Raw genomic sequence first — 23,488 nt, forward strand, 5'->3', positions numbered from 1 at the left:
TGCAGCCCCCCAAAAAACACCCGAGAAGCGCCCCCCCTCCCAGCTGTGAGCCGGAAATGAAGAGCCTGCCTGCGGGCTCCCAATCAGGTCTACTCAGAAGTAGTCTCATTAGAGTCAATGGGGCTTACTCCCAGGAAAGTGTGGATGGGATTGGGAAGTGCACTGGGGGAAGGGCAGATGCTGCTGCGCAGGTGTGCTCTCCTAGGAATGGGGCCGGGCAGCAGCACTCTAGCACAGGAAAAGCTGCACGCTGCTGCTCTGCGCCTCTGCGAGTTGCTTTTTTCTTACCTTGTGCCTGAAGAAAGCCTAAAATGGCGGCGCCCAGGCTTTGCCCTCTTTCAAAATGGCGCTGCCTGGGTCTTTTGCCCTTTTCTTTGCCACCAGCTTCTGGGGACCCACCTGAAATCCTTTTGCGACCCACAGTTTGAGAACCTCTGAGCGAAGGAATTTGAAACCTAACCTTCAAGGGGATGCAGGGGTAGTTCAACGGGGACAGGATGATCATGTACATCTGAATGTGCCTTGTCTAATACCTTTCCTATTGTTCCACATAATACGAAGACCACATTCTCATTCTACCTGTCCTCAGTGTGGATGGGAACACTTATTAGGTATCAGGGAACAATGTGTATAGCATTTCCTTCTAATGTACTGGTCTCATACAATACCTTATTGTGTGCGTCTGCTTCTGAATTGGGGCTAATATCTGGTTTTTGCCATGCTGTATGATTTTTATTCATTTTCATGCAATTTTATTAAATTTAGTCCATTCTCAGAAGTCAACTCATTAATGGGATTTATTAATGGGTCCCTTTTAGGGAGAAGGGCAGGATATAAATAAAGTTTATTATTATTATTATTATTATTATTATTATTATTATTATTATTATTATTATTATTATTATTATTATTATTATTCCCAGGCAAGTGTATACATGACTGCAGCCATCTTGTGCATGGTGAATTCAAAAGTCCTACTGAATTCATTGGGACTCAATATTCAGGAAGTATGTATAGGATTGTGACCTTCTTATCTTATGAATTCTAACCTGTATTTGGAAGAAATTCTACTGATTGCAGTGGGCCTTTGAGTAAGCATACACCAGACTGCCACAGTTCAATTTCTCATCTGATCTTTGATGTATTTAGATTGTAGCCGAAAGGCATGTACTATCTAAATTGTTCTCTGGATAATGTCTAATAATGTACTTTTCTGTGGTCCTACAGTCGATCTATCATCAGTTCAGGAACTTTCCATAGTATAATATCATTTTTCTCAGTTCCCCGAACCACAAATTCATCAGTTCTGACATTCATTTAGTTTTCCGCACATTCTGGATCTCTTGCCGGAGGTCAGACATCAAGGTGAGACTAAGCAGCTGAACCATGAAATCTTCAAAATCAGTTTGGTCACTCATGTTCTCATCAAGGGCAGAAATGATTTCCTGGTATTTGGGTTTAGTTTCTTGTCCCTGTGAAGGAATTTGAATAAGTTTGTAGCAAAAACTGCAATCATTGTTACCATCACCACCGTTAGTCCAGTTCAGCAATCAAACAACAGAGTCCTTTTGGTGGAGTCTCAAGACTTTTAGGGAGACTTTTAAATGTTGACATTGAGGGGCTGGCGCTTTATATGAAACATCATTTTAACTGTGATCCAATTGAGCTTATTGTTTTAATTGTTTTTTATGGTTTCAATTGTTTCTACATTAATGTTTTAGCGTTGTTTTATCCATTGTATAGAAATATTATTTTGTAAGCTGCCTTGAGGACCCATAAGCGGGGTGGAAAGATGGGAAACAAACAAACAAACAAACAAATAATATTACCTGCAGAAAATGTGTAAACTGAGTTTGTAGCAGTGCTTTAGTTTCAGATTTGCTGAGCTTGCCCTCAGCGTCTGCAGCGTTATCATAAACCAAAGCTAGTGTAGCCATGGCTTTTTCAAGATCAGAGCCTTTCCCTAGAGCTGAGGAAAAAAATATGCATGTGAGGAAGATAGGAACATTTTCTGGAACCATTATAGTCCAGAATAAATCAGCAAGAATATCTATCTATCTATCTATCTATCTATCTATCTATCTATCTATCTATCTATCTATCTATCTATCTATCTATCTATCTATCTATCTATCTATCTATCTATCTATCTAGCAAGAATAAATCAACCTGATTTCATCATTTAAAAAACAAATGAAAAACAACACACCCCCCCCCCCCCCCAAAAAAAAACAAACACCACAGAACGTACTTGCAAAAGAAACATGACCAGGGGTGTACCTGGGGAAGAGCAGAGTGCTGGACACAGGTTTACAATAGCCTTGGCTCTCTTTGAAAGGGCCTGTGTGTTGCAAGATGTGTGTCCATCCATCCCCCAAAAAACAGTAGACAATGCTAGGGTAGCAATGCAACTAAGGACGTAATCCTATCCAACTTTCTAGCACAAATGCAGTTGCAATGCAGCCTGGAGGTAAGGGAGCAAACATTACCTTAATAGAGCCAGGGTGGTGTAGTGGTTTGGGAGGTGGACTCAGACCTGGAAGATCCAGGTTCAAATCCCCCCTCAGCCATGAAGCCTTCTGGGTGACCTTGGGCCAGTCACCTTCTCTCAGCCTCACCTACCTCACAGGGTTGTTGTGAGGACAAAAGGAAGGGAGTGGCTGTGTACACTGCCCTGAGCTCTTTGAAGGAAGGGTGATATAAAAATTTGAAAAATAAATAAGGCCCCCATGATTGCCCCCCTCACCACAGGAAGCAGTGCATGCCCTGTTGGCAATTCTCCATCAGCACTGGAAAGTTGGATAGGATTGGGCCCTAAGAAAGATGAGGAATATAACAAAGTCCTTGGTGACCTCAAGGTTTAGGGAAACAACCTTCTGACTGCAAAAATAGCCCTTTGGGTAGGGCCAGGGATGGAGTCAGCAATGTCTGGTGGGTCAAAGAGGAGGCTGGAATAATCTGAAAGTTGAGGGATGGCATCAGAATACAATACAGGGGATCAGGAACAGAGCATGAGCAAAATTTGGCAAATCAGAGGCAGAGAATGGGCAGAATGTGGAGTTCATTGGCCTTTTACACTATTTATTTCATATATTTTTACCCTGCCTTTCCCCGCCACTGTGTTCACCCATGGCTCTCTGTTCCGGTCCTAGTTCTCTGACAGGATGCTGTTTCTGGTTGGAACTGGAAAGTACTGGTTGGTTGCCAACTGTAGTCCCTGTGGGCACTGTTCTGTATTGGGATGCTATACATGCCGGGGATAGGGGGGCCTGTATTTTAAACTTGGTATTTGTCAGTATTGGTATTAAAACTTGGTATTCATGAATTCTCTAATAAAAATATATTGCCTGACTTTCAGCTTTGCCATTGTATTCTCCCCTTTGGCCCAATACCTTATTGGCAATTAATTATTGCACTTCTGACCCTTTGGAGATAGAATCCTATGCAAGCCGTGGAGCTTCCCAAAAGAACTGCTGGACTACGTAATTTTGGGATGACAATGGTGTATGCTTTGTATGGCAACATATCTATTCACATGTTAATTCATGGTGTCTGGTGCTGTGTTTGATACCAAGAAAACAGATGGATGGAGGGAGTAAAGCAAGGAGTCGACCACCTTACCTTTAATAGAAGTCAGCTGCTTGGATATTGGAATACTGGGAATTTAACAGAGACACAAGAGTATTACTGGAGTGGTCAGTTCTGCTAGGAATGTATTCCTGTAACTTTCATTCATGGGGAATGGAAGAGATTATAGTGGTAAGTGGTTTCTAATACAGGCAGACCCCTGTATCTGTGAATCTGCACCCCACGTACCCCTACCCCCCCCCGAGTCCAATAATGTTACTGAAAGTCTTACTAGGGTGAAGTGTTTCTTGCTTTTATAGTAGTAGTTGGCAACCTTCAGTCTCGAAAGACTCTGGTATCGCGCTCTGAATGGTGCTTCTGGAACAGCGTCTACTGTGGCTGAAAAGGCCAATCCGGGAGTGACAATCCCTTCCACACTGGGAACAAGTATAGTGTGTACCTGGTCTGTCCCTGGCTATGGGCCTTCCTTCTTTGCCTCTTTGCCTCAGACTGTTGGCCAAGTGTCTCTTCAAACTGGGAAAGGCCATGCTGCACAGCCTGCCTCCAAGCGGGCCGCTCAGAGGCCAGGGTTTCCCACCTGTTGAGGTCCATTCCTAAGGCCTTCAGATCCCTCTTGCAGATGTCCTTGTATCGCAGCTTTACAGGCCATTATAAGCATTTGAGCTTATAGTGATGTGCAGGCAAGCTGCTGGCAGCCTGAATGCTTGAAAAAAAACTAGATCGGGATGCAGTTAACAAAACTGAATGGAGAAGGGAACAGGTTTGCAGAGGCTGTGGGAAGGGGTGGATCTGGAGGTGCTGACTCTGGCTAGATCCTATTCCCTCAGACAGAAGGCTTCCCACCCTCTTTCTCTCTTTGGACTTGCACTAGCTAAAGAGCTGGCACAGGTCCATGGAGATGCAATGTCAAGCGGGAGGCGTATGCTGTGATCAAGGAAAAGAATAGCCCTTTCCCTTCCAAAGCCTAATGCTCCCACCCCCACTGGATACAGTGCATACCTTTTCGGCACAAAAGCACCAGTAGGGGGTGGGGGATGGGGAAGGATTGAATTGGGCCACAAGTGAATGGGCTAGCAGATCCCCATACGGTTGCTTTGTTAACACTCAGCTAAATTGCTGTGGACCTCATTTGTGCTTGGCTAGCGGACCATAGGGAGTGTCATGTAAGCCAGTCAGAGATTTCTGGAAGACTGGGGCTTACCTCGGACAAATAAAATACATAATTCATGTTTTTTTTTTCTTTTTTCAAAAAAATTACTAAGAAAATGTTCTTGGAGGATTTTTCCATTCTCCCTCGGGCTTTAACATTTTAATAGAAAGAATGATTACTTTTGCTAAAGTGGTAGAATCTCATTATAGTCTAGCCCACAAGCTGTGAAATCACGGTCTCTTTTCTCGTGGGGGTGCACAAGAATACACAGACACACTCACACAATGCAGATAATCCATAATAGATAATGAACTTTGGGATAAATTAGGCGTTCGTAGAGAGGGAAAGAGAACAGGTTTCTTGCTTACCGTTTGGGCATTTTTGCTGAAGGTTTTGTCCCTTTGCTTGACGGCTGAGCTTGAGAATCTGATTTTATGTTTCCAGTGCTGGACGCACAGCCACACATCTTGCCCTGTAGCCTGGCCACTGTTTATGATCTCCAAGGCACCTGAGATATTGCAAGCACTCAAACCTTTGTGCTGTTCAGAGTGAAGGCGGCACAGCCTGTTTGCTCGCCAGGCCTACAGAAAATGGCAACGCTTCCTGGTCGTTGAACTGCTGGTGAATTAAATCAGTCTGAAGTGCCTGCTTACTGTTTGGGTTGTGTATCACACTCCTGAGTGATTCCATACATTATGCTATAATTTCTGCGGAATTTCTCTTGTGGGGTTTGTGTGAACATGTGAATGCTGACATGAAACAGAAACTAAATGTTTTGACGGAATAGCTTTTCAACCAATGTAGGCATTACATTAGAATTTTATCTGATCAGGAAATGCTACAAGCAGCTCAGTCTTCCGTATGTACACTGCAAGTTGCTTAAGGATGCTTAGGACTGCAGCAGCATTAGTGCCATTTATTTACCCACACCCTCTGAGGAAGTGAACTGGAAAAATGCTGACAATTATTTCCAAGTTTCCTTGTCAATCATGAGGACTAGAAACTTCATCTCTTCTTTAAATTAAAAGTGAGGTTCTTTGAATGCAGATATCAGATTTTATTCTTACACAGTGAAGCAATTTTTTTCCTTTTTTGAGATGGTTCTCTCAGTTTCCAGTTATATCATTTGAAAGAGATGATAGCAGAACTTCAAGAACTGGCAGATCTCCTTTGAACTTTGTTATTTATCAGTGAGACTGATGATATTTGAAACTGTTATCTTCTGCCATAGATTTGTGTGTGTGTGTGTGTGTGTGTGTGTGTGAGGAAGCACCTTAAACTTAAACCAGTGTTTGTGAGCACTGTAAAACAGTGCAGTGGAACCACAGGACTGAGAGCCCAATCCTGTGGTCCGCGGCACGGCTCCATGCCGCGGACCACAGTAGCAAACGTGCCATAAGGCACGTTTGTGGGGCTTACTGCCGGGCTCCCACCGGACCTAGCCCAGCACCAGCTGGAGCTGGGCTAGTGCGCGCCAGTCTCCCGGACCGCCGGGCTGCGGAACAGGAGGCGGGGGCGTGGCCGGGGGCATGGGGGAGGCGTTCTGGGGAGGGGGGAGGCATGCCAGGGGGTGGACGGGAGGCGTGTCGGGGGGAGGGAGAGAGGCGGAGCCATAGAAACCAACTATGGTATGGCAAGGTAATTACTCACACAGTTACGATTAATCAACATGCTGCTACACTTTACAATAAATGCTTTTTTGTTTATGTAACACCCCCCAATATAGGGGGGCTTGTTATCTGCTTTGGAATGGAACTGGAATGGGAAAGTGTGGTAGAAATCCTTGTCACCCAGGGACTTACCCTGGGCGGCAATTCACAGCAGGGAAGGAGGAGGACGAGAAAAGGCGAGCTGAGGGAGAAGGAGTCCCCCCCAAGGGAACACCCAGAGGACTGCCCTGGGGGGGGCGAGGAGCCAACCAGGGAGGGTAAGGATCCAGGGCCACGAATACAGACAGCCCATTGGGCAGGGCAGAAGCCTCCCAAGAGACAGGGCAGCCCAGGTGCAGCTACCCCTTTTAACAGGTAGGGCGGGGCCTGCAGTAGGAAGACCTGAGATCAGGAGATCTCAGGCCCAGGACAGATCAGGAAGAGGCGGGGCTGGAAGGGCTGCCCAGGAGGATAAAAAGAGACTAGGCAGCCACAGGGGAAAGAAGTGCCTTCCTGAGCTCCAGCAGGGAGGAGACAGAAAAGGCAGAGGCGTGGAGGATGGTCGGGGCTCTTGCAACCTGGAGGCAGCAAGAGCCTGGAGGCAGCCACAGGCTGGCCGAGGCCAGGGACAATGTCCCAAAGAGGGGAGACCCTCCCCAGGGCTATTGGAGAGCCCTAACAGAAGGAGACCCCAGGAGCACATCTAGCCTGGTCCCACATACCTGGGGCGAGGACTACTCCCCATCTGGATGGACAAGGAACCCTGTGACCGTTGGACCAGAAACTACCTGGGGGACTGAGAAGGGGATGAGAACGCAATCCCGGCCCCTCCCAAGACAACTCCCGTTCCAAGGGCACTGCCCTGGTGTACCTACCTTGCAGTGGGGATCACAACTTACCCAGCACAATTCGTGGTGAGGATTACTGGAGAGGGGACCCGTGAGGTAATTGGCCCCCTTTGGGGGATTGTTATGGACTTTAACTGGCAGTGTATGGGGAATGCTCCGAGGATTCCTGTGATGAAACAGGGCCACCCCCAGATGAATGTAAAAACCTCAACTAAAGTAAAAAAGTCAACAAACCCCTTTTTGCAGCTCCCCGTTCTTTGCGCCAGCTAGGGAGAGACTGGGCGGGCCTGGACTGCACAGTAGACACCGCACCCCTTGATTCCACCTCCTAGATGGACATCACAATCCTTTAAGCCAAATAAATAAAAGGGACTTTGCTTTAAAGGTGATTAAAATAATTCAGGAAGCTCTGTTTATTCATATATGGCTCACTGTGTACCCTGAGCATTCCATAGCTCTTTTTATGCTGGCTCCCCAAAAGTCTCCTGAGGATGTATTACTACCAAGACATTGGTACAGGCCACTTCATACTGCTGTTTCTCTAATTGCTAACAAATATTTTCTGTGCACTGCTAAAATACCAGCAACATAATCATCTGCAGTGAGACTTTATGCAACGTGATGACTCAGAGTCAAAGGTGCAACAGATGGGCCAAAGATTTACACTGTTTTCCTCATTAGTGAAAGTGAAATTACCGAAGTGAAAATGAATACAGATGCTTTCTCCCTTCTTGAATGATCATTATCTTTCCTCAGGTCTGGGAAAGGACAATATTTTTCCCATCTTTAGCATCTCATCTTTAACACCATTTCCCACCTGTTCCTTAGTAAATGTTCAAGATGTGTTAGATTTCTGGTGCCTTCTTTAGGGAAGGCGTATGAATGAAATCCAATCCAAACGTATAATCTATGCACATTATCCCCACAATTAATATGCTATATATATATTTGGATTATTGCTCATGCTTAATAACAAGGCTGCCCCTGATTTTCAGACTGAAAGCAGATTGCTAAAACTAAATTTCTATGCAACTTTAGCATGTTAATTGTGGGGATATTGAGCATGGATTAGCATGCTGTGTTTTGGCGGTGACACCTTAGTTAGAGATTGGATTTCATTCATAAGCCTTCCCTAAAGAAGGCACCAGAAATCTAACACGTCTTGAACATTTACTAAGGAACAGGTGGGAAATTGTGTTAAAGACGAGATGCTAAAGAAGGGAAAAATAAAGATTGTCCATTTTTAACCTTATAACGAGGCACAGAATGCCTTCTGTCTGCATCTGGGGTAATTGGCCAAGCAATTGGGAAGGTTTGGGTCATTAGCTGAGATCTGAAGTACTGCTTGCATTGCATTTATTTTTAAGAGTAGCCCCCTCAGTGCTGCACATCAAATCACTCTTGAAATGGAGGGCTTTTGCAAACATAATTTGTGACATGGGGGAGGGGTGTCATCCAGAATAATAGTGAAACCTTTCACTGAGTTTAAGCCCTTAGATAGCCTGAGTCACTATTTGAATCCCAACCATTGCATCCCTGATGTAGAATCTCAGCTGTAGAAGGAAAGACTAACAGCCCTAATATGGCTGTAAGGTACAGTGGTGCTGAAACAGCAGTTGCTGTGTCCCATGGAGCCAGGGAGGCAGCTGGAGATCTCAGTTGTTCAGTTGAACAGTTGTTCTCTTACCTTGTGTCACACTTCAGCAGCCTCAATGGGTCTACTTGGATCTGGACCAGCTCTGGCAGAACTAAGTAGCCCCATGAAGGGCTTTCAGGCAGGGGAAGGGGACATAAGAAGAGCTCTGCTGGATCAGACCAGTGGCCCATCTAGTCCAGCTTCCTGTATCTCACAGTGGCCCACCAAATGCTTCAGGGAGCACACAAGACAACAAACACAACCTGTGGCCTGGTGCCCTCCCCTGCATCTGGCATTCTGAAGACAAGATGTGGCAGTAGCCTCTGCTGCTGCAGGAGGTAAGGACACCCAATCACCTTTGGGTCTCCTTGGACCTATGCCAGCCATTTTACTGGCATAAATGCAAGGACAGTTGGAAGCATTCCAGGAAGGGGTATTGGGGATAGGATCCAGGTGCAAGTCGCTGCCACTGGATTCAACCCCTCTCCTCAACATGCCCTGCTGTTCCTCCTCCAACGTGCTCCATTTGGTCCACCTGGACTGTCACTTGCAAACTTCCTGGAGTCTCTTACCATGTGCATCTCACCTCTTGTCATCTGTGCCAGCAGCCTGGCAGTGTGTGACAGCGGCTTAGCTTTTGTACTGCTGTACAGCACTCTGTGCTGCTGTAACTCTAGTTCTGGTAGTGCAAGCCCACGATATGCACTTATACGTCTCTTTAAGGTAAACATGAATATGTTAAGAAGATATAGATACCATTTCAAAGGCATGTGTGCAATGGAGATCTCTTTACATTGCTGAAACAGCACCATATGCCTTCAAGTAAGCATTATATGCAATAAACTTTATTTATTAGGGTCAAATATAGATATTTCACAATATTGATTCATCCACTGAGCAGCCATACATTGGTTACAACAATCATATAAGTGACTATGCTGTTTTATGCTAAAAGATGCTTCGAACATATACAGCTCATACAATGATATTATAGATACACTTTTATTTAGAAATGCAGATGTTCAGTGGTTTTTTTTTTATCATGTGTTTTGTTGCAGGCTGCAAAATGAATAAGACAGAGGGTGGCTAAGGTGACCCTTGTTTTGCTGGACACTAAGCCATGTGATCTCATTTAGTGGTTGGCAACATTTTCTCCTTCCTGGAATACACCAGCCAGTTAGACATGTGGCAGGATACAGTGGCAGCAACTAAGGGCACAATCCTAACCAGGTTTACTCATAAGTAAATCCTATTTTGTTCAATGGGGCTTACTCTCAGGAAAGTGTGGTAAGGATTGCAGCATCGCACTAGTAAGATGTTTCACCTGGTCAGGTAGAAACTGTTCCATCTCATCTCATGGCATCTTTCAGAAAGCAGTCAATACTCAGCTCACACAAGACAATCTTTTCCTGGAATCCGGGAGAAGTTGCTTTCAAATTCACTTCCACTTAACAATGGGAGATGTGTGTAGCCTTGTTGCTGTTAAGGGTCTGGTGTTCTATTTAAAACTGCCCATCTAAGGGCAGACTCTTAGAAAGAAAGACTCTTAGAAAGAGTCTGACCTTGATCGCTTGCCATGGAGCTAAAGGAAACTTCTGTGGATAAATGGTTGAACGGGAACCATTTTTTCATTGAATTAATAGAGAATGTGCAATTGGCATAGTCTCTAAGTTAGTTATGTCCCTTGTATGCCTGCTAAGGAACTGGCTCTGTGGTTTTGATTGTTGAGATCTTGACACTCTCCTACTTACTGATAGCACCATATCCAGTACTCATCATAATGACTGGACTGAACAGACTATGAACAATTTTGGAACAGCATAGAGAAAAAAAAAACATTCGTCATAATCAATGGTAATATAAGAATAGCTACTCTTTTGTAGTTTTTAACCACAGACTACATGTACACATGTCGCACTATCAATCAACATGGTAATTTTTCCATGTGGTTTCACTTACTGATATCTGCACCTCTGTTACCCTAATGAAGTAAATAACTTTGTAAACATGTAAACACAGTTACTTGGTCCTTATGTTACACAGTTCACGTTCAAAGGATCACAAAACATCAATAGAAATATGGATCTGTAGAAGGAGTATTGAGCTTGAATCAGTCAGTTTATAGCATATATTTCTGAATGCCCTTTAAGGAAAGTCATTTTGAGTTATACATGGCATTCAGGGTTTGGATAAGCCATTGATCTCACTCTGCAAAATATATAAAATAGGCATACATATATTATCTAAAACATTATATTAAACCAACCAACCAATTGAAAAGAGTAGTGGCAGTCATTGAAAAAATCCCATGTACAGAGTGCATCACATTCTCTTGGTGTGAAAAATGTGTTGCTTCATGCATTAAGAAATGCGAATTTGCTAATCAGGAAGGATGTCAAAAAAAAAAATCATTCAACAGCAAATTAAATAAATAGAAGAGGACAAACTTAACAGTTGTACAGGCAATGCTGAAATCCAGGAGCTACAGTGCATGCATTGTGATGTACAGAGTAACCTTCAGGAATCATATGAAAACACATTTTGCTCTTCACCCAAATGCAGAAGAAAACCTAATGCTGATTTAATTGTGTTCAAATGCATATTACATACTACAGACTCCGGGCTACAAAATGCTGCTACATACACATACAAAACTACTGTAAAGTTATCTATACAGTACATACAACAATTATTTACTCCAATTCACCACCTGTGATGAATGTATCATCAATCATCTATTCACTAGAAGAAATATATAAACAAATAAGAGCTACAACCCTCCTTCTTCAGTTGGCCCTGTCAGATTTTTGATTTACAGAAAAACGCTCTGTCTCATTTCTTTAAAAGCTTCTGAAATCTGCTGCCGCTGTGTTTCAGCCTGCCACATATATGACGCTCAGCATTAGAATTCTCAGAACTCGGCAAGTGCTAAATCTGGTTGGCAAATGAAGTTGTACCACTCTGACTCAAGCTTTGCGGCTGCTGCTGCCCAAATTCACCAACTTGGCCATAGCTGGTTTGCTGGCCAAAGCTGCCTCCCTGTTGGTTATACCCACCACTTGGCCCATAGCTATCTTGGTTGTATCCACCTTGGTTGTAACTGCTCGATTGTTTCTCCATGGTGTCTTGAGGGTACCTCGTTCCTGAAGAATGCCAGCCAGTCTCCTTAAAAACAAACCAAATGTTTCCTGCCCAGAGGATAAAGTTCAAGTATCCAAAGACCTAAACAAGAAGCAACAGAAGCCATTCATTTTCTTATATGGTTTCATCATCTCCTAAAGCTTGACAAATCAGAATCACATTGTCACAATAGTAGTTGTTTAAAAAAAAACAACAATTATAATTTATAGGTTCAACCTTTTCAGACACTGATTTTTTTATCCATGGATTAGACTCAACACTGATGGCCACTGCAGATAAGAAGGACTCTGCCAATCCCTGGAGATTGGAAATCCCTGGAGAATCCACCACGCTGCGCCAGAGCTTGAGTTTTCGGATCAAAACTGCGCGCCAGAGTTTGGAGGCCCTTGATTTACATATTACATACTTACAGTATTACATGCTTCTTACATATCACAGAGCATTAGGTGATAATACTAAAGTGTATATAATTAGGGAAGTGGCCATAGCTAAGTGGTGGAGCTCCTGCTTTGCATGTAGAAGATTCTAGGTTCAATCCCCAGTGAGGGAAGAAATCATCTCTTAAACCCTACAGTTAGTGCTTACAATACTGACTAGTCTGGACAATTTATCATAAGGCATGGTATACTGATTCTATAGGCTCTTTCTTATACTCAGATTGAACTAAATTAGGCTAGAGCTATTCAAACTGGGGTGTCGTGACACCCCAGCCTGACAGCCCTGGCCGCTGCCCCCGCTGCCTCTCTCCCCTCCACTGCAAGGACTTACTGCGGTCCTCAAACTCCCTGAGGGTTTGAAAATTGCACGGTTAGGCAATGGGAACATTTTAACTGATCATGTGGTGAGTTATTGCCTTTTTTCTTTCAGTCGGATTCTTTGTTCATTTACTATAAAGGAAATACTCACCACTGAAGTATTCAAACTGGACATAACAGGGCTGCGCAGAGGCAAGCACTTGTTGGACTGCTGTTTGCAAGCGGACATGAGTAAGAGCACTTCATTTGGGTCAGTGGCAACTTTCACATCCGACAGTCCTTTGGCCCAAGCAGAAGAACCCACTAGCCACATGAATGAAAATACCACAGTCACAATGAAATCCTATGGAAAAAAAAAAAAAGATCAAACACTGGAAACTTATGTTTGGTATACAGTGAGAATGATACAGTTATACTGTAGCTTATTTGAGAGGGGAGAAGGTCAAGTAGCCAGAAGGACATGTCTTTCATATGACTGGACCACACTGGATTGCAACCCTGCAACTGGTATTAGGCTTTGTTCATCACCTCAGCTGTTCACTATGATGCTTTATCATAGGATAAATGTGGATCATAGGATCAATTTATCATAGGATAAATGAGGATGCTGTTTTGTTATTCTGCACTGCAAGCAGGGGCTATAGAGCCATTGTCACTTGCCTGTACAGTTACACCAGCGATTTTCAACCTCTTTCATCTCACAGCACACTGACAAGGCACTAAAATTGTCAAGGCACACCGTCAGTCTTTTGACAATTGATAAGGCACACAATGCTGCCAGTGGGGAGCTTACATCCCCCATTAGCCCTACTAATAAATGACCTTCCCCCAAATTCCTATGGCACACCTGTGGACCACCGACGACACACCAATGTGCCATGGCACAGTTGTTAAAAACGGCTGAGTTAGGGCCCAATCCCATCCAACTTTCCAACTCTGGTGCAGTCACAATGCAGCCCCGAAGTAAGGGACCAAATGCTCCCATACCTTGAGGCGGCCTATGTGACTGTCTCCCCCACCACAGGATGCAGCACACGCCCCATCGATATAGCTGCACCAGCCCTGGAAAATTGGTTAGGATCTGGGCCTTAGTCTCTCAATTTAAGGCCAAGTTTGATAAGATGTTGGAGACCCATCATTGGATCTCCTTTCTCTTCAAATTGCAATTGTGAAAAAGCAATTGTGAGGAGACGCACTTCATACTGGAATCATGATAAAGGAGAAGAGGGGTTGTTTTCTGTGCGCTGTTATTCAGATGAAAATTGTTCTCCCCCTACTAGCAATTTGTGCTATTAGGGAAAACTGAGGTACGCTGCCCTGCTGATAGACACAGGAACACTCAGCCAGCCTCTAATAAGAATATAGTGGGCCCTCCTTATCCGTGAGCTTGACATCCATGGATTTGAGTATCCACAGATGCCAATCCTGCAGCTGGAGAGCCTCAGAACACCTCTTGGATGCACCGGCATAAACCAGAAGTGCCTGCCTTCTAGTTGTGTCTGGGTGACCTTGTGAGGAGGAGGGCCTCCTCCTTGGAGTTGGAGACCCTCCAACTTCAGGAGGGCCAGGCATGGCCCACAGGTAAGTTATTGCAGCTGTGTTCTGCACCTCCCCCCACAGATTTCATTATCCACAGAATTTGGTATTCCTCGGAGGGGGGGGGGGCATGTCCTGGAACGAATCCCTTGAGGATTCCAAGGACCCACTGGATTCAGGGCTGGCCCATCCATGAAGCCACCTGAAATGTTGGCATGGAGTGGCATACAGGCACACTTGGGGGAAAGCCAACAAATGAACCCCTGCCTGCCTGTTTGCCACTATCTCTAGCCTGCTGGATGCTGTGATCCTCCTCTGACTTGCTGAGAGCAAGCAAGGTAGGCAGTGGGAAGCGGATTCCGGTGACACAGAGGCACATACTGCCCTGGAAATACTCCTGATATGAACTCTCTCTCCAAGCAACCTGGAACAGCAACTGAGAATTTGGGGAAGGTGTCAGGAGGGGGAGGTAAGGAAAAAGGACACAATTTGTCTGTCCCATGCTTGAAAAACGTGTCCCTTCGGTGCTACCGGTACTAAGGGCTCTGTTCATGACTGACTGATGAAGATTCTGGATTGAACTACATTCAAGCTCGATTCATTTTTGTTAAGCTAAAGGTACCCTCTGGGGATTTTCTCCAACATAATTTAGTGTTCCTTCTGAACACATATAGTGAGGTCTGGTGTTTGTTTACCATGTCTTGGAGACCAACAGAAAACAAAGGTTCTCCTGGGTGTGGCGGAAAAAAGTGAAATCTAAGCGAATGGGGATGCACTCAGAAGTAAGGTAAATATAAAGGGGGAAAAATTGACAGGCATGAAAATGACAGGCAAGCTTTGCCAAAGTACATAGCTGTGGCTAACAGCACTTTGATGTATGTTGACCTCACTTCAGTTCCCAAGGAACTAATCACAAACATCCAAACATGAAAGCACTTCATGACAGGGTGTAAATGCTAGCTAAGAAGATTCTCACTGAGACCTCCAATCAAAGGTAATTATTGCGTACATGAAATCCTATCAGTTAACAGCATTTCTTTTTATTTCTGTTATAAATTAAATATTAAAACAAAAAAAATCAATAAATCTTCAAAATAAATAAATAAATAAATACATCCCCCATCCAGCTACGAAACTCACTGGGTAACTTCAGCCACTCAGGGTCTTTCAGTCTTACTTCACACAGTGCTGGGATGAAGGGCAGGTGTTGGCGAGGGACATGACTGAACTTCTTCAAGGAATGGTGGGATCAAACTTCTAACGGAATAAGATAAGCTTCCCTTTTTACAAACTTCTGATTATCTGTTTTGGCTTCCCCCTGAGACTGTATGAAAACATTGAACTGATTTATACCGACTGTGACAGCTCCACTAATTATTTTCACAGATTGAAGGCGATGAAAATGTCACCACTGTAACTTTTGTACTGTTTAATCCTATTGTTTGTATTCTGCTTGTGACTGTTGACTGGGGATTCAGGAACTAGAAATACATTAATATGTGCTGGCATTAGGATTCTGTCACAACCTCTGCTAATCAAGATTATCTTCACTGAAAATAATGGAGTCACAATAGTGTTAGATTGCTCAAAGGGGGGGCTATCAGATTAGGGACAGGTCTGACTTGGAAATGTCTTTTACACATCAAAGTGAGAGATTATGCTCACTGGAGTCAAGGGCACCTATGTAATGAATGCTGCCTGTTGAATACTAAACTACGCATACACACAGGCCTATTAACTCATTTTTGCCCAGTCCACAGGTGATCATATTTGGTTCCTGTTGCGTATATGCAACATTGGGCAGAAACGTTAAATAAAATGCATTGTGGATGGCAGCAAATGGGTTGTTCTAATGGAATTTGTACCACCCCTATCTCATTTTTTCCCCCCCCAGAACATGGAAATTTGTGCATCTTATATTTCTCCACACAAGCTTCTATCAGGCTGTCCAATGTGGCCACAAAAAAGAAGAGATCAAAATAAACAAAAATGATCTCTGCAATATAAAACATCAGGATTGTCAACAACCCTAATAAGCACGTATGGTGGGTGGGAAGGCAGGTGAAACAGATCCTCCCCGCCTTCGAAAAGCTCTGCCACCGTGGGAGATGTGCAAGCACTCACAATCCACGCACTTCCATACGTGGGTTGTGAGTGCTTGCATGCCTCACATGGTGAAGGTGGTTTTTGAAGGACTCTGGTGGGGAGGCTCTGCCTCACCTTCCTCCCCACCCACCACACATCCCTGACCCCTAACAGCAGAGTGTTCAAACAGCAGAAAATCAAACTTGAACCAGCAGAATGGCAGGCATGTAGCAGAACAATCTACTCTGCCCCCAAGCCTTCCTGAGTGTAAAGGTCTTTAAAGAGCATTGTAAGCCCCAGACTGAAGGGGCCCTGTGAGTGTTCTGGGAAGGGAAGAGAGTTCCACATTTGGAGTGCAATGACCATAAAGGCTCTGTCTCACACACCCACCTGCCTAAACTCTGAAGGAGGGGAAGTACAAAAGAGGACTCCACTGAAGTAGGCTAATAAGGGAAGAGGCAGTCCTTCACTATAGCAGGGTGGGGAAGGAAACCTGCTTGAGGGTTCTGTGAGCACTAGAGCGTAGAAACAGAAACAGTTCCTATCTGATGATAGGACTCCAGAAGAGACAGCAGCATATTTTGATAAATATTTATGTTGGTGTGAAGGAGCAGATGAATGGAGGTAAAACTTGTTGCACGTTACAGGAAGAGGAGGAGAACTAAAGCACTGGGCAATGGTGCGACAGAGAAGAACAGTCTTGGTTATAGTAATCTGAATATCTCATGATGTGTTGGGTAAAGGTACTGGTCTTTGGGATGAAGAGATAAAGATTGTAAATGAGAAGGGAGCTGTAAATCCCTCCCCCCCAAGGCTTCAAAACATAGCTCTTCTCTTACAGTCTTATTCAATCTGATTTGGGGTTCATGGTGGCAGATCTCACATCTTCACTTTAAGTTCTGGACTGATGGTGCAAAAGCTGTGCTGCTGTGTCCATCACTACAAATGGTCACAGGCTCCACACGCCTGACAGTGGCTTAAAGATGCCCCACCAGAGCAAGTAGGGGCAGTTCAAGTGAGGGTGTTGGTTTAGGATGGGGAGTGAGCCAGGAAGGGGTGGGAAAGGGAGGATGTTGGTGGCAACCATGCACACTGAGAGCCCATCCCCCTTTCCCCACCCTGCTTTGAGTCTCCTTGGATGTATACCAACTAAAAGGTTGGCATAGGTCATAGGAGACCCATTGGAGGCCAGGCAGCCTCTGGGAAGGTAAGATTTTTATTTACCTCTCCTGGGCTATCTGGTCACCCCACTGTAGTATGCACGCATATTCTAACAGTGGTGCTGCATACTATGGGCTGACAGAGGGTAGAATGGGGCCCTTAATTTAGGAACTCCTCATGACCACCATACAATGCGGGGTGTACTGTGGACTAGCCTCTTTGTGGTGCACTTGTCATGGCCAAATTGTCTACACACATTGGCTGCTGGATCTACATGGACCTCCCAGCAAGAAGAAGCAGAATGAACCATACAAGGCCATCTACTGAACTTCATGCAAAGCAGGTGCTTGAATCTGTCTCTCTTGTCTACTCTAAGCCCTGTTGTCTAACCCACTCCCCCCCAAGCAAGCCTGATAGTGCAAATTTGTATTTTTTCAAGAATTGCAGGATAGTTCTGTGACTTCAGGTGGATCTTCTTCTACACTTCTGATGGAGGTAAAATGTTCTTCTATTTGTTTTTATCCTACTGCCATAGAGATTTAATGCTTCTTGTCCTTGTGCCCTGTGATGGTGATGACCAAGTGTCCTTTTCCCTTCAAAGTCTCTTTTAAATATGCAAGCTCTGTCACCTTGCTCTGCCAGCCCTTAATCGTCTATGCTAAACATATGCCACTCCTTCTGCTGCAAATGCCCCAGTGATCAATTCAGTGTCAGAACAGCTCTTTGCACCTGCAGTTACAAAGGAGGCACAAAACTCTAACCATCATCAAATATCTGAGCACTTACAATATGCTAGTCACTATACATTCATTTTGGATTATTTTAAGGGAGACAGATAATTTTTCATTAGAGAAATATTGAATCCTTTTCAGTGATTTTTTTTAAGACTGCCACTTGCATGGAAAAAAAATCAATCAGCAAATGAAACAAAATGTGCTTTAATTACTCAGCAAAAATGTAATCATTAGTATTGTTTTTTTTTAATTACTGAACCACTGCAGAGCATTTTTGTTACACTTGGGAAATTTTAATGTTTTGATCCCTCGATATTTTATTAAATCACTCTCAAAACACATTTTGCGACTGTTTGTTTTACACTGAGTGAAGCCTGCCTCGCTTATATTCCAGCAGTCCTGCAGCCTTTCACACTAGAATTAATGGCCTCTCCTTCCTCTAGCACATTCTGCTTTTTAGAAGTGTTCAAAGCACCTTGAGATGTATGTATACAGATCGGACCTCATCGTCTGTGGATTTTTAATTCACATGGTTAGCAACCTTTAGTCTCGAAAGACTATGGTATAAGCCTACAACACCCGGTATTCCCAGGCGATCTCCCATCCAAGTACTAACCAGGCCTGACCCTGCTTAGCTTTCGAGATCAGACGAGATCAGGCAGGGTAACAGTTGCTGCTTAATCCACAGATCTGATTCAATGTGGGTCTCCCGACTCACACCGAAGCCCGATCTGTACCCTCTGAATTTAACTGTAGCTGTGCTCTTGTTGCATTTAGAGGATGTACTGAGGGCTGCCCCCCACCCAACCCTCAGAAGGCCTTGAACCATTTCCAGTTCTTCGGCGAAAACTGGAAGTGACATTTTAAGGCCCTCAGAAGGCCTTAGAAGGCACTTTGAGGGACGGGGAGGCTGTGCCCTGGCAACATTCATGGCAACGTATCTATAGGGCTAGTGATGGCCCTATTTGATAATCTAAAACAATGTTGCTTTCTCCAATTCTGCTTCTTGCATCTCGTAAGGGGTTTGCTCTTAAGCACTGGAAGAAAAAGGCAGCATGCAGATTGCAGCAAAACCTTTCCCTGTTTACAAGTCAACTCTCCATATAACAGTTGCCACCAGCGAGGACTCTCAAATTTGTTCTCTTCCCCAATTTCTTTCCTTCTGTCCAATCTTGCATCATTAGTAAATTTGCCCGCTTAGATGCTCAGCTATCTAAATTTCATCTCATGAAGCCAGGGCCTCTGATGTGATCTTCCACATTTCTTTTCCAGTAATAGCATCCTCTCCCCGGGAAGACCCATGCAAACTTCTCTTCCCACAGTTAAGTGGTCACTTTGTCCTGTCTCTCCTTCCTTTTCAAGAGGAAAAGAGAGATCTCATGTCTCTGAGACCCATTCCTTGCCCTCTGTAACAATCAACCTGTTAAAACTCTTGCCTATGATCTTGATAGCTAGACTATCATTTGACTGGCCTTCCCTCAGGCTATATAGCTCTCCTCCTTAGTTGATTCAAAAATGCCTCAGCAGAAAGCACCTCCCTTCCTGCCTCCCCCAGCTCTCTCTCTCATCTCATCTCTAACACCATCTAATACTTATGCAAGGGATTACAGTGCAGTTCCTTGTCTTTCTTGCAGCCCTTGAATGGCCAACTGAACTGAAGAAAGTTCCACTGTGCCCTGGAGCCCTGGTCACTGACCAGCAGGCCGGGGGGGGGGGGACTTGAGAGGACAGTCCTGCTCGGAGGGAAGAGGGGGGGCCTCTTCTCTCCCTCCAGGCAGCCTCCCTCCGGCTCCAGCCCAGCTTCCCCCCCCCAACAGGCAGGGACAGGCCGACACCACCCAGGGAGGCTACCGGGGTCCCAGGCAAGGGCTGCTGAGCTCCCAGACCCCAAGGCGCCCGCGCAGCCCCTTTTGCTCCCTTGTGTCCCCCGGGTCTGGGGCTGGTAGTCCGCAGTGAGAGGCGGGGAGGAGAGGAGGGGCCAGCACCAAGCAGACCCTGCAGGCGCTCCGGCAGCAGCGCACTCGGGCAGGGATGAGACCCGGTCTCTGGGAGCTCAGCCTCACACCCCCATGCAGGAGAGGCTCACCCTCGCATCAACTCATCATTCTACATCATTCTACACAGCAGGCATCACACAGCTCCTCCAGGGAGGGGTTTGGGCTGGGATGCAGTTCATCTCCTGGAAGTACACTCCATCCCTCCCTCTCCTCTCCCTCTTATCCATCCCTCCCCCATCCATTCCCCCATTCATCCATCCCTCCCTCCCCCTTCCCTCCCATCTGTCCCTCTCCCATTCATTCATCCCTCCCTCCCCCTCTGTCCCATCCATCCCTCCCTTCATACATCCATCCATCACTCCCCCCTCCCATCCCTCCCTCCCCTTTCATCCACCTCTCCCCCATCTAGCCATCCTTCCACCTATCCCTCCCCCCTCCCTCCTATCCATCCAGGGAGTGGAAGGAGGAGGAGGAGGAGCAGTGAAGGCAAGTAGGTAGAGATGAGCATTCCCCACCAACCTGCTGCCTGAGACGACTGTTTCAGTGGGCCTCATGGATGGGCCAGCCCTGCTCCAGGGGAGAAACCAGTCAGTTGCTGATTTCTGCTTTGCTGAATTGAGCCCCACTTTGCTGAATTTGCCTCACTCACTCTTTACAGCTTAGGTGGGAGTTTCTACTTCTGTTTTTTTCCAGAATGGGGACGGTGAAAACCTGCTGTGCAAAAGTGTGATGTCAGCACCTGTCATTGCGCAAGAAGAAGAGGACGGACCATTCTTGTCACAGCTCAGCCTTTTTGAGATAGAAATCACCCATGACAAATGCTGGGCTGCTCATTGGCCCTCCGTTAAAGATGACAAGTTTTTGAGGTGGTTCCCTAAGGTCATTCAGGAAGGAGTCATGGCGGGGGTGAAATGGGAACTGGGAAGTCCTGATTCACAGTGCAGTCTCTTAGCACTACACAACATCAGCTTTCTGGTGTAGCAACTGACATACAATCATTATATGCTGAAGGAGAAATTGTCCCTTCAACAAACAAAGCTGCTTTGCTCCACACCCTCTGTGACCCTCACTGCTTTATTCCACATTGATGTTTTAAGACTGTATATATAAATATATATATAAATCCTTACATGAAGGAAGTCGCAGTACACTACCACAGCATGATAAATGATTAAATGCACACAACAGGGAATATTCAGAGAGAGGCTAAACAAATCAATCACTTAGAAGGACAAAGCTGGTAACTTCTGGGTACGGCACACTTACGATCAAAGGGCCCCTGTTGTTTTCACGGTATTTGTTCTGGAAGAAAATGTACACCACTGTGGCTGCCAAGGAGTAGAGGAAGGCAAAGACGGCGATAGTGACAAAGAATTCTGCCGAAGAAGAGAAGTCTCCTACTAGCGAGAGTTTTTCTCGTTGTTTGCCTTCACAGGTGGGAACATCAAAATTCACCTGGTACAACCTAAAATCCAGAATGAGAGGAAAGTGAGTTGGATGAGAAAAGACTTTGGTCACCTGCAAGTGACTCAACCTCCTTGCAGTCCATTTGACTTGAACTCTGTTGCGGGTAGCTTTCGCAGCAAGCAGCTGGCCGGCAGTGCAGTCTGCCTATCTCTCAAGGCCAGAGCGTAGACACTCCCGGGAACAAAGACGACACATGGCAGATGTCTTCCACCAAACGTCCCTTTACTATGTACAATATATACAGTAAACAGTCCAGATAGCACACAATTCACGGATCATTCTGACGTAGCCTTCGGCACCAAATCCACCTCGCTTCTCCCACAATCCAGCTTGCCCTGGCCGGAGTATATACTTGCTACAGCCAATCAGAGTGAGCCAGAAAGTGCTAAGTCGCTCTGATGGCACATGGGGTGACACACCAGGTGACTGCCTCTGCCTGGTGTTGCATCAGCCTTTCCCATGATGCTCTGTTTAGTCAGGCCAAGGCTTCAGGGCCTGATACTATCCAGCCTGCAAATTACCTGCAGGCCCGGGAATGATCCCTTGACAAACTCCTTTTCACAATTGACATAGCTAATCCTCTGCATGCTTACTTGGAGGTAATTCCCACCTTGTAAACATAGAGCACACTCCCAGGTCAGGGTACTTAGGACTGTAGCCCCAGGCCACTAAAATTTGCAAACACATGGCTGCATATCGAACCATTTAACCAATCAGGGCTAAAAGCACTATGATAGCTGCAACAGGGTGGACCTGCTGTGACCTACCAAATCAAACAGAATCTACCAGCCATATCCAGCTGTTCACCAGAGGCTCACTAAGGGTCCAATCCTAACCAATTTTCCAGTGCCGGTGCTGCTGCACCAATGGGGTGTGCACTGCATCCTGTGGTAGAGGGGACAGTCACAGAGGCCTCCTCAAGGTATGGGAACATCTGTTCCCTTACCTCAGGGCTGCATTGAGGCTGTTCTGTACTGGTGCTGGAAAGTTGGATAGGATTGGTCCTTCATCCCATTTTTCATATAAGCCAAGGACTAAAACAAGAGTGCTGTCAAGCCATGATTTTGGGCCAACCATACATGACTGTTGGGCTGCATGTGGCTTGGTGGGGCCAAATTTATACTCAGATGTGCACACCTGAAATAGGGTATCATTAGTACTTATTTTCCTCAACCTTTTAATATGTCCATCTCAAATGTTTGGGCAGAGAAAAAAAGAAAAAGAAAAGAGAAAAAAGCACAAGTCATCTACAGACATAAAACCAGAGCTGATAAGTCTGTCCTGGGAAAAATTCTGAGCAAGGTTGCTTGCTTTCTGTTTCCATAATGTATCCACGTTCCATTTTGGGCCAACAATTCACCCGAAACCCTGCAGAGCGTTGGATATCTTGGTATCTTTCGAGTTCTCAAAAACCACCAATGCCTTCTAAGACAGGCCTACAAGATCAGTGGCTGAGTGTAGATAGTGAAAAAGGTGGCCATTCCATGATGCTTAAGGTGAGAGAAAAGAGGAATTTCTTGGCCACAATAGGTAATTCAGGAAAGGACAAATGCATAGTTCTCGGATGCATTTTAGAACAGCAATCTTCATCCAATCAAGTCCCATTCCCCAGCAGCACCATTTAGGGGTCTCCTTCTCTGTATTCAGCACCTGAATCTCTGGTTATTCTGAGGTATACAAATATGACTGCAACTAGTGCCGAGTAAAAGTAAATAAGAGCTCAGTCCCATCCATCCCCACC

The 23,488-nt window shown here is 45.2% G+C and overlaps 2 protein-coding genes across 2 annotated transcripts in view; both read right to left on the minus strand.

The window, feature by feature from the left end:
* Positions 1-1,313: 1,313 nt before the first annotated feature.
* SNTN (sentan, cilia apical structure protein) lies at positions 1,314-5,204 on the minus strand. Its single transcript, XM_066612990.1, has 4 exons — positions 5,107-5,204; positions 3,622-3,656; positions 1,830-1,969; positions 1,314-1,472 (listed from the first exon to the last, which is right to left on the minus strand). Exons 1-4 carry the CDS (start codon positions 5,202-5,204, stop codon positions 1,314-1,316), a joined length of 432 nt encoding a protein of 143 aa, XP_066469087.1.
* Positions 5,205-9,694: 4,490 nt separating this feature from the next.
* SYNPR (synaptoporin) overlaps positions 9,695-23,488 on the minus strand; it is a 211,231-nt gene continuing 197,437 nt past the window's right edge. The window contains exons 4-6 of the mRNA XM_066615012.1: positions 21,547-21,745; positions 12,919-13,110; positions 9,695-12,093 (exon numbers count right to left, since the gene is read on the minus strand). Of these exons, the coding sequence (XP_066471109.1) occupies positions 11,800-12,093; positions 12,919-13,110; positions 21,547-21,745 (685 nt within the window). The 3' untranslated portion in view covers positions 9,695-11,799. The remainder of the gene's footprint in view (positions 12,094-12,918; positions 13,111-21,546; positions 21,746-23,488) is intronic.

The sequence above is a fragment of the Tiliqua scincoides genome, chromosome 2 (genome assembly GCF_035046505.1).
Source record: "Tiliqua scincoides isolate rTilSci1 chromosome 2, rTilSci1.hap2, whole genome shotgun sequence".
In the NCBI taxonomy this organism is placed as follows: domain Eukaryota; kingdom Metazoa; phylum Chordata; class Lepidosauria; order Squamata; family Scincidae; genus Tiliqua; species Tiliqua scincoides.

Bases quoted from the DNA above. Each gene is read 5' to 3' on its own strand.
- SNTN (XM_066612990.1), bottom strand. From the start codon at position 5,204: ATGTGTGGCTGTGCGTCCAGCACTGGAAACATAAAATCAGATTCTCAA. The intron at 3,657-5,106 runs GTAAGCAAGAAA...TTAAATTCCCAG, and splicing joins TCAGCAAAAATGCCCAAACG to TATTCCAATATCCAAGCAGC. The intron at 1,970-3,621 runs GTAAGGTGGTCG...TTTTTTCCTCAG, and splicing joins GCAGCTGACTTCTATTAAAG to CTCTAGGGAAAGGCTCTGAT.